Genomic DNA, 14,441 nt, shown 5'->3' with positions numbered 1-14,441 from the left:
TCATGTTGAAAAAGTATTAAGACTCTGTTCACATTTGCGTTAAAGCTCCGTTAAGAGCCTCCAGAGGAGATCAACCTGAAAATATTGGTTGAAACAGCGCAACATGCTGCGCTATTTTGTGTGGGAAAATGCCGGAGGGCTTGACAGAAGCCATATATAGTCAATGGCAATTATCCAGCCTTGTTTTCTTTCCATCACAGGACAGATTCAGCTTTCCTGTTCCTAAGACAGAACAGAAGAAGAAAAAAGCAAAACGCTGATGTGAACCTAGCCTTAGGGGAGTCTCGTTCATGCAATCGCTGTCCACCCCTTTTACCTTCTGTATCACCCCATTATTTGTAGCATGTAAGCTCGTTGGATCAGGACCCTCCACCCTACTGTTTCCATCAATTGATTACTACATGTAACCGTGGTTTTGTTTCTGTTCCCTCTGTCTTGTAAGCGCTGCGGAATAGGTTGGCGCTATAAAAAGATTATTAATAATTACAAACAATGCAGAAAACTCACCGTCTTTCCGATATTATTTCATAGATATCCCGAATGTCCTGTCCTGAAGACTCCATGGAACCATAAAAAGCCAACTGGCTTTCTTGGTTTGCAAAATCCACCTAAAAGAAAACCATACTTTCATCAACTTACGTGAACAGAAAATGTGGACTCCATTTATTTTAAGGGGGATGTCTATAAAAATCTTACTAGTTTCAGACTTTTCTTTTTCCAAAAGAAGGTAAAGGAGAGGGGGAAAAAAAAAAAAAAAAAAAAAGACCGAGGCGCCTACACGGTGTTAAAGCTTGCTGTACACCCCATGCAGCAGCAAAATGATTATTAGGTCAATATGTAGTATTATCTGTTCCTAATCTTATCTGGAAACCGTTTAGTTTAAAAAAAAATTAGGCCATGAGGCATCCTTCAATTAAACTTAAACCTAAATTTACAAATCTCTCTCATAATCTAGAAGACTTGAGATCACATGAAAAATGCAAAAAGTTTGCTTTCTGCACTGTTATAGCTCTCCACAGCACTGGAGATGGAAGCAGCTACTACGTTACCATGAGAACGCCACAAGAAGACATAACAGGAGGAAGGATAGAACTACAGGGAAAGTGGAAATGGGATGGTATAGGCAGGGGTTCTAGACACTGGGAGAATGTATAACGGCAGTGTGTGCAAGCCTATACATTGTGTGGGGGAATGCTATACATCGATAAAAAGATTTGGAATGTTTCACTGACCAAACACAGAAATGTAAAATAAAAGCAACATGGAGACCCAATTTAGAAAAGGTATAACCTCCCACCAAAATGATCAGGGTTACCTTAGTGTAGAGATTTAACTGCTTACCAGTAACAAGAGAAGTTTAAAGAAATGACAACAACAAGATGCTCAGAGACAAAAGGCAGGCGCTCCGCTGCTAAATGCTTCACGTCAGCCTACAGGCTCTGGGAAAGCTGTGCTTAGTTAGTAGCTTTCCAGTGTATTATGAATCCCCTGCCATGGGTTTAACAAAAAAATAGAACTTGCTAGAGAATCCTACTAATTTCAGGATTTAAAATTTTGATGAATTAAGGTGGTCTCTGCACACCTTAACGATATTCCCACCAATCTTCCTCCCCTTGGTCTCTTTTACAGCTGCTTGGGCAAATTCAATCTCATTGTAGAGAATCAGGGCCATGCCTTTAAAGCGATCATACACCACCTGTCAGGAAAAAACAAAACAAAAACAAGGAAACATAAGAGCCGCGTCCACTGGGGACTTGGTAATAGATCAGCGTTCATCTTGTCTCGTTTCAATGAGGATTCTGACTTAATGGCCATCTTGTATCCCACGTAGCAAAATGGAATCCATTATTGACTTGATGATGAGAGGTCTAATTGACTATAGGTTTGTCTCCAGTTTTAAAGGTCATCGGGCTCTTTAACAAATGTAATGTATTCCATATGAAATCCTTAGCGTTTATTGTTACTGGTAAGACAGCTGTGAGCTTGTAGAGAGGTATATGAATGAGCGCGGCCTCACTTAGCAATGAATATATGGATGTACAATGTATACTGCGCCTCTCCACAAACTGCTGTCAGGGAAAAGCCGAAGCTCACACATTATGGGCAATACAGATGGGGGCAGGCTTTGATCCTATACGTGTACAGTACTATAACATGACTATTACAAATACAGTCAGACCAGCTGATTGCAACTCAAAATTTAGTTTTTGCTCTGATTAGAAGGCCATTGTGTCTGACGATATATGTAATTGTAATTAAAAGGATGAAAGGACAGGAAAGAATTTAAGAAGATGCAGGATTAACAAGTATATATTGTCTAATGTATCGGTAAACATACCTTAAGCACAGGTCCGTAACGGCTAAAATGGCGAGTTAAATACTGCTCGGTGACACTTGAAGACAGCCCATCTATCCACACACAGTTGGTAGGCATACTTTTCCCAAAACCAAGCTGTGAATAAAATGTGCCAACGTGTAAGATCACTAGTACACACTCAAATGGTTAAATGCATATACCCGTTGCTTCTGTATAGGGTGTCATCAGCCGCATATAATACCATTTCATTATCAGTACTCTGAAGAACTACATAACATACATATATGAATAATTCAGACTGCTTACAAGGCCATTTAAAACATGCCCAAAACAATTTTTGTAATTGCATTCATAAGGTTTTATTAAAAATACTTCTATCATTTATCAATGTGTCATCAAGAAGAGGGATAGAGCAAAACCCAACCACTATATAATCAGAATGAAGCAACTAAATTATCGAGTAGTGGATTTTAACCACTGTCTTGAACAGCAGCAAGAAACCACGAGCCGTACTGCGGTTAACTGTATTTCACCGAGTTGGGGCCCGTACTAGTGTTTAAAGTGGGGGGGAAATGCTGATTCACGCTAAAAATGTATACCTTCAGCCGGTTGTTTCCCAGATATTCTCCGTCCATCTTCTTAATGGCTTTACAGACACTTGTAATATCGCAGTACTGCAAAAACGCATACTGAGGTACACCATTCACCTTCTTAACGTCAATATCCTGGACAGCAAAGGAGATTAATTCAGTTACGATCAATAGGGCAGAAGCAACATGAATGCACAACCTGTCATGTGTGCCACACATGAAATGGATTATAAAGGGTCTGGCACATAAACAGAACTAGAGACAGATCAATCACAAGTAAAGGCTGAGTCTGAGGATCACAAAAGTAAGAGCCCTACATGCCCTACAGAGAACTCCTGTACTTAGTGCACATTGCTAAACGCATGGCACAAGTCAAGATAGAAATTAAAATGATCAATATTTTAATCCTTTAAAGAACACTTTTTGATAATACTGCAGATGTGGTGGGTTTAATGACACTTTGTTGGGCTACCCAAATTCTTGTGCCTTTTTCCCCTCACGACACCGTAGGGCTGGTTATTACTATATTTTTAGAGAAATATTTTCTTTTATTTTTTTATTTGGGGTAGCTTGTGTAAAAAGAAAAGAGATATCTCTTTATACTATACATTTGTGAACTGACACTAAAATAATGTGTTAGAATAGGTGCCATATTTGGTTATTTTGAAACATAATATGTATAGCTTTACAAGAAGTCACAGTGGTATGAGAATCTATATGTAATTTTTGAAACCCTTCACAGATATAGATAAAAATTAATAACGTTTATTAAATTATTTTAAAAGACATTGGTTTACACTGACAAAAACAACACACAGATCAAGACGGAACAGGGAAAAAAACCAAAGAAAGAACCCTGGTTTCCTGGTTTGGAATTAGATGGGGGATTCAGCACCACGATAGTGCATAGAGGTAAGTATATTTATCCCTTGTAATATATAAAGGAATATATATAGGTATTAATACAGACACGATTTGTTTTAAGAGTAGATGGTGTAGAGCACGTCAGGTCTAGATGCACAAGTCGTGTTAGAATCTACTCAGACAGGGTGTATATATACCCTTAGACGATTGGTGACAAAACACCTATATAAATATGTAGTCATATAGTGAATCCCCAATGATACCACAAAAATTGTTCGTATATAGAGTTATTGTTTCTGGGTCTGATTATGGTGCATATCGATATTACTGTTAACCAGGACCCGCGGAAACAAGCTCTTTGTACCTTGGTAGTATTAAATCTACCAGTGTGAGGCCAAGATTGGCCCGGCGTACGGCAAGTAGGAGTATGCAGGCTCACAGCTTGCCGTCATGCCAAAATGGTAGTGTTTAAAGAATAAATTCATGCTCAAAGATAGGCTCGACGCGTTTCCCTATCCGATTTTTGGATAGTTCCTCAGGAGCAAAAGGTACGTATACCATCAGTTCATATATAGTCCTTTTCCTGTGGACCAGTCAGCACCAGGGTAGGTGAAGAAAAAAATATATCTAGATGATAGAATGGTTTTTTGGTGGATTTGCAATTTGACCACCAGTTCCTTAGTTGAAAAATACCGTGAAATACGGTTGTAGATTGCTACTCATACTCTCGCTCGGTGCAAAATAGCATATCCACATTGACTGTCAGACCAACTGATGTTAGAATACAGCTGTCGATGCTATTATAGAATCAGTCATTAAGTGAGATCGGTTGGAGCCAAATAACCCTTAATGTATAGCAGTTACTTCACAAGAATAATGTATAGCTTTGGGTGAATGGGGCAGCTATGACGACGGTGTTGGTTGCTGTGGGCAGTACTAGTATCCCTTTTATTTATATTTTATGAATTTTTTTTTTTTACTTATATTTTTCTTTTCTTCCAAGAAGTCAAAAAGACCTCTGGGGGACAATTTCACTTAATCATTAAAGCAGCGCCCTGTTATGACATTAGTCACTGGTAGAGCTGATTTAAGTATGCTAAGTCCCAGCAGCTACGCCATGCCGGGAGGTACCCAGCGATGACATGATCTTTGCTTCCTCTATTCACTATGTAGCGCTCACTGAGCAATATGTGGTCTTCAAAAGACAAGACAGACGCGGGCATAAACTGCTATTTAATTCTCACTGTCCACACTCAAGCAGCTCCTGCTAGCTTGCAGGAGGCTTGGAGCTGCAACGCCAAAAGACAAAACTGAAGACTAGAGGCCTGTGCAGTTCACCATCAAATGACAGTGGGTAATTATTCAGGGATTAAAGCATTTTAACTGATCAAATCGTATTTCATCAAGAATCATTACTGATTAAAGAGCAAACCCTTAAATCTACAACTCACAAAAGATGAAAATAGTAAAAAGAAAATAAAGGAATTCTATGACGCTGCAAGCCAACATACCACAATCTCCCCAAATCTCTGAAAAACGTTCTGTAGATCTAGGTGGGTTGTGGTTTTCTCCAAGTTGCCAATGAAGAGAGTTCTAGTGGCCTTGGGGTGAAATTCATCTATTCGCTCATCCAAAGGCCGGAATTCATTTTCACTTTCTGTTTCTGAAGGAAAAACATTAAGATTTCTGTAACATTGTGATGATGGTGTGGGACAGCAAATATTCCACAGAGTGCAGAACTTAATGTTCATTCATAGTCCTATATGACTGATGTTCACAGAATCACAACAATGCTATGTTGCTTCCATGGAGACAGATGTGGTAACTTACCTGGTCCTACCCATGCTGTCACTTCTATCTGCATTCCAAAGAACAGTTTGCCTTTTGAGGCATTAAGTGCTTTCTCCTGATCTTCTTGCTGCCTGAAAAAGACCAGACCATATCGCTCCTCAGATACGCCATGTATCTGCACTGACGTGACTTTTCCGTACTTCTTGAACTCATGAAAAAGTCCATCTTTAAGGCTTGTATCTGGAAACATAAGAAAAATATTCATAGTGCTTCATAATTTAACACTATACAAAAGGACTTGTGTAGGAAGCCATTGCATTACAATTTATCTAAAGCTCTGTCCACATATGTGTTTGGGTTTCCACTTTCCTGCTCCATTACAGGAGAAGGAAAAAGGAAACTCTGCAGTGAATGGATCATTCTATGACTGAATCAAGAAGGGCTGTATGGACTTCACTGCCTTCCAGAATTTTCCCGGACAAAGGGCCCATTCGCACGGGTGTATTGTCACCACGTATTTCCCATGTGCAAAACGCAGTGAATGGAGGCAATGGAAGTCTATGGACTTTCATTCTTCCATTCACACCTGCATTGAAACTGCGAGAGGACATTGTGAAAAAAAAAAAACTGGAGAAATAAATCTCAGGATGCTTAATTGCTTTGCATTTATACGCAGCCCTCGAAGGGCTGCGTATTGAAGTGCTGCCTCTTTGCAATGCCTGCGAATGGACAGCGTATAATACACAGCCCCGCTCTGCACAGATTGGAAAATTTAAAAAAAAGTCACACTGCGCATGTCCATGTCGTCAGAATCCCGGGCATGTGCAGTGCCTATCACAGCTCATACGCGATCCCTGCCAGCAAAGCGTAGGGGCTGCGATAAGTAAAATGCTGCGAGACTCGCAGCGTAGTACTCATACGCTTATGTGAATGAGCCCAAAATGGTGCAGGATGCTACACTATTTTGTTGTGGATTTTTAGACGGATCTGTGCTGGAGGCCATGAACAGAGCCTGCAATGCAAATGGGAACACAGCCTTAGGCCCGGCTCTGAGGGATGTGATTTGCTGCGTGCCACCTGCAGAGAGACACGCAGGTGCCACACAGCAAGTACGCAACAACATTTCATACATGCTTGTGTGCCGCTAATTGCCATGCACTATCTCGGCATGTATGTGTGCATAATACACACCAAGATAGAACATGCTGCAATTTTTCTTGCACGCATATCTTACTCAATTCATGTGAGCGGCAACATGGCTGCCTATGGCAGATTGATACAGTGTATTCTCTGCATGGAATATGCTGTAACAAGACATTTGTGTGAGCCCGGCTTGAGAGCCATCAGTGGTGGACATAGAGCTTTTCGTCAGCATTATAATCCATTTCCACCTAACTAATAAAACATACGCTACCTGTCGAGCGCACAGGGAGATTCTGAACTTTGATCCCAAAACTTTTGCGAGGTTCATCTTTATCCAGAGATAAGGAGAGTGGCTGTGAAGGAGGTGCGGGGACTGCTGCAGATTGCACGGACCTCGCTGGAGACTCGTCACTGGAGGTGCTGCTGGAATCACTGCTGTAACACCACAACTGCTGTTAGACTTGCCATAGCACACAGATCTCTATAGGCAGTTTATACTATACGCCTACTAGGCATACACCTCTATAGCATTCAGTATCAGCAATACATGTCAAACATTAAAAGTGCATCAACCACCAATTCTTTGAGATGTAATCATGGAGAAATGATCTACCAAACATCTGAGCAAAGTTGCTCACACACACATTTTTTTTTCCCCCCCTCAGGAATTTTCCATGGACTATTCTATAGGGGAAAAAAAGTTGAACAGAAGAAAAATAAGACCAGCTCACCACCACCGGATCCAATCAATCCTGATAGCAAGGAAGGTGCAGGGAAGGAAGCGACTGCTCTAGCCATGGACACACAGAGAAATAGCCACAAAATAACCACAGTCAAATAATTTTGACTGTAGTCCCCATGCCTGGCAACTGCAGTGAGAACGGAGCTGTCTTGTCTCCTGCACAAATGGGCTCACAAATGTTTACAAGCCCACTTGCCCAGCGAACAGGTGGCAGACACTTGCTGATCTACTATTAATGACCTATCCTGTAGATAGGTCATCAATAGCTTACAAGAGGGCAACCCCTTTAAGGCTTCATACAGACCGTTTGGGACCATATCTATGGTCTCCATTTCAGATTGCAGCCTGAGATGGAGACCACAAAATGGGCTCCCAAACGCAATCTGAATGAAGTCTAAAAGCCCCCATACACATTAGATGGAAGTAGGTTGAGGGTTGAACTGCTGATCAGTCAGTCATCTGGTGAGCAGTAGTTTCACAGATGCAGCCACACATTTTAGTCGATATTGGCCAAACTGCTTGAACCATTGGTTCAAACTAGCCATACATGTTCAATGACACCAGGCAATGGCCGAAAGATCATTCTAGGAAGTTCTTTCAAAGAATGATTTTTCATAACTAAAGATCTTCTGACCAACTGAGCTGCAACATGGTCAACTTCTTTCTAGAAGATGAGAGCCTGTCATTGGTTAGCTAAAACGATTGTCCACGGTTATAATTCAGAATGATCGATCGGGTTGAAGTTGTACATTTTCATCAACTTTAGTCTAGTGTGTACAAGCACCTTAAGAAACAGATGAAATGCAAGAATAAGCAGTGTAAGCTATTGAAAAAAAGTCACAGAATATATTTATCACATTGGATTCTATGACAAGTGTTGCAAAGACTCAAATGGAGCATTTTGGTTAAAGATCTTCATTAAAAGCAGGACGGCTAACCCACACGACATGTAAGACCAGTTTCTGAGTGGAAGAGGCTGCGACATACAAACCTACTTAATTACAGATCGGGCTATTAGTAACCAAAGAAACCGCAAAAATCCTAAAACAGAATATATTTTAACAAAGCAAATCACTAAAAGCAGAGCACTTCATCCACCAGGGGGCGCCCTACATCCACAAGATGGAGGGAGAGCACTGACAATGACTCATTCCGCATTAGTGAATTCCACATTCCACAATGTGACAGAGCTGCAAATATTACAAACAAACCACAAGAGGCGCAGGAAAGCGCTTGACATTTTATAAGCCACATATATAATTCAGTTACAGCCGAGTGCTAGTACAAGCACATCTCAAAAAAATTAAAAGTGGTATTCCCAGCTCAGCGTTTGATGACCGATAACGGGAAATCATGGGTGCTTTCCGACCACGTATTACGGAAAAAGCTGAGGCAGAAGCCTTACGCCATTTTCTTAACTCTCATTTAAGTGAATGGGAGTTACAGAAACAGTGTAATACTGAGATGAGAAAACCCCTCTAGGCCAGTCTCACACAGGCGTTTGTAAAATGCAGCATTTTTAGATGTGGTGTTTTACAGTGTTTTAGAACGGCGTTTTCAAATACTTCAACGGCAGTTTTAACTCCTTCCATCATTGCAATTAAAGATTGCTTAAACACACTAAAATAGAACAGACAGTGTTCGAAAAGCTCATCTGAGAAACCTTGCTGAAATCAATGAAGGCGGTTTACAGAGTTTTTAGTGGGCGTTTAAAACGCTGTAAAAAACGCCTGTGTGAGAGTGGCCTAAAGGTAATACTTAAATCACATAACTGATCTCAATGAACATAAGACGTGCTCAGTGTGAGCCTGCTCTCCTCGGTTAAGAGAATGGGAGCACCAATGGCGGCCCTACTAATTCTAGTGTTCTCTGGTGAATGCCAGTTAAGCTGCCCGGTGCTGGGCAGTGAGCACCGGTACTTTACAGGGTATCGGGCCCTCATTCTATTCTTATGGAGTGTTTGACAGTTTGGCCAGTAGCTCACTGGAGGTTATTTGGTAGGGCTTTGGAAGTGCTCCTCCGATCCTGATGCTGTTGATACCCTTTCAAGGCCTTGACTAGCTCTCCGAGTGTAACAGTCCATGTCCTGGCATCTGCTCCATGCTTTGAGACTGTGATGGGAAACACAGAAAGCCTTCTTGTGACGACAAGTAAGGAAATGCCATCCTGGAGAAGCAGGACTAACTTTACAACCAGATTGGGCTGAGCCTCATGTACCAATATTGACAAGGACACCAGAAAAATGCAGAACTGGAGAAGAATCAGGAGGGAAGGAGGAGACAGGAATTGTCTCCAGTCCCTTTTGCAGGTTGTCCGGCCAACACCTAGACTCATCATGCTTTTCATATGGAGGAGTCTAGGTGCCGGCAGCAATTGACGTTTCCCCACCTGTGTTTTGCACGGGAAAAACACTTATGTAATAGCACCCTTATGCTGCGATGCTTACGTGTTCCCTTCATGTTTTTGAGCAGTGCATTTATGGACACAGAACAAGATGCTGGAGGAAGGGAAAAAGGAAACCATTGCCCATACTGAAAACAGAGATGGAATGTTTTTAGCTGCTATGGACAAGTGCTCCATGTCTCACCCTTGCACTAGATTTGAAGATTCTCACACAAATGCATGCCAAGACCAAAACACAACATCCTGCTCAGTCATAGACAGCGGTTCTCATACTATATAATGCACCTTAGGGCTCATAGCCACAGGAGTGTTTTCATTGCATATGGGTCAGAAGCAGTGTTGCGTCTCCTTAAGGAGAGCAACCAAAAAGTGTGTGGAGACACCTAGGGGGCCAGTGGGTCAGGGGATGGTATAGTCTCTCCCCAAGAAAAACACTCAGAAGGGATGTGGGGACACCTAAGAGATGAATAAGGAGACTTTTAAGGTGATGCTAGCTCCTCTGGGAAATCTATGCAAATAAGAAAGATGGAAAAATACCTCTACAGCGCCATCTATTGGATGGCAGCATTCCTTCAAATCAAAGTGACTTATAACAAGTCTTAATGATTGGGAATATGAAACCAAGCCAGAAAGCCACGCACAAACTGTCTCAGGGTGATTGCCCCTACTTGACGGTGGCGTCAAGATATAATAATACCGGGAGAGACTATACCATCCCCTGCCTGACCCACTCACTCCCTAGGTGTCTTCACACACTTTTTGGGTGCTCTCCTTAAGGAGACACGACACTGCTTCTGATCCACATCATAGGCCTTTCACAGACTAAGCCAGAAACCTGCTGCACACTGAGGAGGGGCAATGACCCCAAAACAGTCTGTCTGTGCACGGTTTTCTGGCTTGGTTTTTATAGAAGTCCCTTTGATTTGAAGGAATGCTGCCATCCAATAGGTGGCGCTGTAGAGGTATTTTTTCCATCTTTCTTATTTGCATTCATTGCATATTATGCACGTGATGTACTGATGTGTGACACGTAGTGAATGAAGTCAATAAAGGTTAATGAACTTTCATTGATCCATTAACATGAGCGTGTGAAAACTGCGTGTAGATACGCAGAAGAAACAGATCGCAGGATGCTCTATTTCTTGGCGTACCGCACGGTGTGAGCCCTATACATTTGTATAGGCAGCGTATGCAGCGCTGTCCATATGCAATACATTGCAACCCCGCTATGAAACAGAGCGAGGAATTTTTTAAAAAAAAGTCACATTGCGCATAACCATGTGTGTGAGATACGCTGTCATACGCAGTACACCCGCTGTCCACAGGCGGTTTTTTGGAGGCAGAGCTGGCATCACACAAGAAGGGTAAAATGCTGCAGGTCACCTGCAGAGTTTTACCTTTACGCCCATGGACATGAGCTTGGGGCAATTCAAGTAAACTGATTTTCACTATTTCACACACACTTGCAGGCGTGCTAAAAACCCTGCAGCATGTTCTATTTTACCATGTATTATGCATGATAGAGCCCTATCATTCTCTATGGGTATTTGAAACCGCTGTACGTATGCAATTACATTGCATATGTGCAGCGTTGCTAAGAGACAATAGAAGAAAATAAACAAAACAAAAAAAACAGGAAACCAGTGCGTGACAGCGAGAGTAAGATATGCTGTCACACGCAGGCATATGCAATTAAAAAAGCAGTGATGTGCAGCTTCAGATGCCAGCAAACCACTGTGATTTTTACACAGCATTTTACCATACAGTCGTGGGAGCTGGGCCTTACTGAAATGCAATTAGCTGCGGAGGTGCCTGGTATTAAAGTGATCTGTACAAAGATTTGGGCCCCTGCACAGTGCAGAGCCAGATTCCACATGCGGAATTCGGCTCAGCCAGCAGCGGCGTCCGCGTGTACCTGGTCTGTCGACGGGTAGTCTGTATTGCTCAGTACAGATATTCTTTTTCACATTTTTTTCCCCCTGCACCGTCGCCCCGTCCGCAAAGGTTGGACGGTTTACATTGACTTCAATGGAAGCCGTTCGTGTGTATTCCGCGGAAAAATGGAGCATGCTGCTAGTTTTCCTCCGCTTACGGAAACAGCAATTGGTTTCTGCAAGTGTGGAGGAAGAATCCATTTCCCATAGCATGCCATGGACACAATTTGCTGCGGATCCGCAGTGTGGACACCAGCCGCGGATTCCACAGCAAACCTCCGGCTGTGGGCAGCAGCCCTTACTGAATAGTTTTCTTAAAGCAATGCTATAACATAACACCTAGTAGCAAAAACAAGGGGATGTGTGAATGTGCTCTTAACCTCTGAAGAGTAGAGCCGTAGATAGTATTGTGCTTTGTCCTGCTTTTTCCAGCTAGATATAATAATCACTCCCTATGTCAGAAGGGGTACATAATCAGAAGCTTCCACAGGACTCCTAGTTTCCTGAACCCACTATAAAAACAAAATAAAATACCATACAAATGTCCTGCATCTCTGGATTAATGCCAACAAAGGAAAGAACACTCACCCCAGTTTCATCTTTCCTTCAAATATCTCCCTTTTTCCAACCAAGATGTATACCATCGGAGCTCTGCAGTACCACCCACAAGCAAATCCTTGCTTTTGGGATGTACTCTACTCGGAGTTCTACGGATACACAGGCATCAGGAAAATGGACAGCAATAAGACATGCCGTGAGTTTTGTTTTCACGCGGACTATCAATCCAGGTGAAAGAACTTTCATGTACATAGGCTATAACGGTGCCATAATTAATACAGACACCCGACGGCCCCAAATACAGAAATGTGCTTGAGCCTTAGGACCAATTCAGACAAAGTTTTTCCCATAAGTGTGCCGTCTGCGTATTTATTTCATGGACAGCACACGCGCCTATTATAGGAAATTATGCTATTCACAGTACTTAACCAAGTGGGGTAAGGTTTGCTTAAGGCCGCCTGCACATGGCAGAGCCAGATTCTGCATACAGATGCTCCATTGGTTTGAAATGAGCGCTTTTTACATGAATTGGTGATCCACATGGGGTCAAAACACAAATAATCGTTGAATATCCTGTTCTGGTCCATTTTATAGATCATAGCAGAACATGCTTCATAACTTTCTTTTCCTTCAATTATGGACCCAATGGTTCCATCATAAAAGTGCCATCTGTCTTTTAAAACGTACTCAGTCTTAAATACTCAATTTTTGAACAAAAATGGCACCAAAATAGGATGTACTGCGATTTTTCAACCAAGTGTAAAAAAAAAATAAATAAATAAATAAATAAAGTTAAGGAAAAAGCCCACGTGAATATTCATATTGAAGTGAATGTGTTCTATTTCCGTCTGATTTCGGACCAAATTTTTCAGGAGAATTTAGTGGCATTTTTAAATTTTTTGCACTAATGTTTTCAGGAGACTTCTTTGAAGTTCCATGAAAGACTATAGAGAAAAAACCTGAAAAGAATGTTATACTTTTGGCATACTATACCTTATTTATGAATATTGGCATATATTGCGTCAATTCTTTTTATTACTAGACAGTCTTAAGAAGGCCAGAAATGCACTTTTTCAGTCACCCTGACTCGCAGAAAAAAATGCAATAAAGTTGTATGTATTCCAAAATGGTACCGACGTAAACTACAGGATGTCTCGCAAAAAATGAGCCATCGCACAACTATGTTGGCAGAAAAATAAAAAAGTTATTTCGTGCAGAAGATGGCAGCAGGAAAAAAAAAATTACATGTCTGAAAAAAAATTAAAGTAGTACAGCAAAAAAAAAAAACACTATACAAGTTTTGGTATCTTAGCAATCATACTGACCAATAGAATAGTTATGTGATTTTTGGTGCAGTTTGTGCATCGTAGAAAAAAAGCTGCACTGAAAATTGGCAGAATGTCTTTTTTTCTTTTTTTTTCAGTCTGCTCCACTTAGACTTTTTAAAAAGTTTTTCAGTACATTATATGGTACATCAAATATGACCATTGAAAACTACAACTTGTCACGCAAAAAACAAGACCTCATACAGCGACGTCAATGAATAAATAAAAGAGCTACGATTTTTTATAAGTGGGGAGGAAAAAACTAAAATGGGGGGGGTTAAAATATATTAAATCTGCTACAAAAATTATAAATACAATGGTTTCATAGGTTTACAACAAAAAATAACAAACAGTTATTAATAGAATACACTATTTGCGCAATAAATACCATTCTTTAGTGCTGCATTCACTCTAAGTCCAGGCTCACACGGGCAGATTGAACTGACTGAACATGGACGGAACAATGATAGTTAATGGGGCTAAGCAGACATTGTTTTATTTTATTGCTAAAAACACACACAAACCAATGGCCTGTGTAAACAAAACAAAAAAAGCTGACGTCACGAGAGCAGGTGACCACTGCAACCAATCAGAGTGCCATGATGCCAGGAGTTCAAAAACATAATGCTGTAGCTTCTGATTGGTTGCAGTGGTCACCTGACTTCCTGGGACATAGTCTGTCACAACAAACGCTATATTGCTCGGTGTATTATTTTACTACCGGGGCTCTATTAAAATGATGCTGTCCAGTAACCAGAGAACCCCTTTAATTCA

General features: G+C 41.2%; 1 protein-coding gene across 6 annotated transcripts in view; it reads right to left on the bottom strand.

Moving 5' to 3' along the window:
• The window catches only part of SPEN (spen family transcriptional repressor), a 79,411-nt gene that overhangs the window by 15,342 nt on the left and 49,628 nt on the right, over positions 1-14,441 (bottom strand). For 4 of the 6 annotated variants that reach the window (XM_066606306.1, XM_066606309.1, XM_066606312.1 and 1 more), the window contains 7 exons: positions 6,977-7,140; positions 5,602-5,802; positions 5,283-5,434; positions 2,917-3,042; positions 2,339-2,452; positions 1,583-1,696; positions 508-608 (listed from right to left, as the gene is read on the bottom strand). In XM_066606306.1, the coding sequence (XP_066462403.1) occupies positions 508-608; positions 1,583-1,696; positions 2,339-2,452; positions 2,917-3,042; positions 5,283-5,434; positions 5,602-5,802; positions 6,977-7,140 (972 nt within the window). The remainder of the gene's footprint in view (positions 1-507; positions 609-1,582; positions 1,697-2,338; positions 2,453-2,916; positions 3,043-5,282; positions 5,435-5,601; positions 5,803-6,976; positions 7,141-14,441) is intronic. The other 2 variants (XM_066606307.1, XM_066606311.1) reach the window with 2 other exon arrangements.

Source organism: Eleutherodactylus coqui, chromosome 6, assembly GCF_035609145.1.
Source record: "Eleutherodactylus coqui strain aEleCoq1 chromosome 6, aEleCoq1.hap1, whole genome shotgun sequence".
In the NCBI taxonomy this organism is placed as follows: Eukaryota; Metazoa; Chordata; class Amphibia; order Anura; family Eleutherodactylidae; genus Eleutherodactylus; species Eleutherodactylus coqui.
This window is presented reverse-complemented; position numbering and strand designations above follow the sequence as displayed.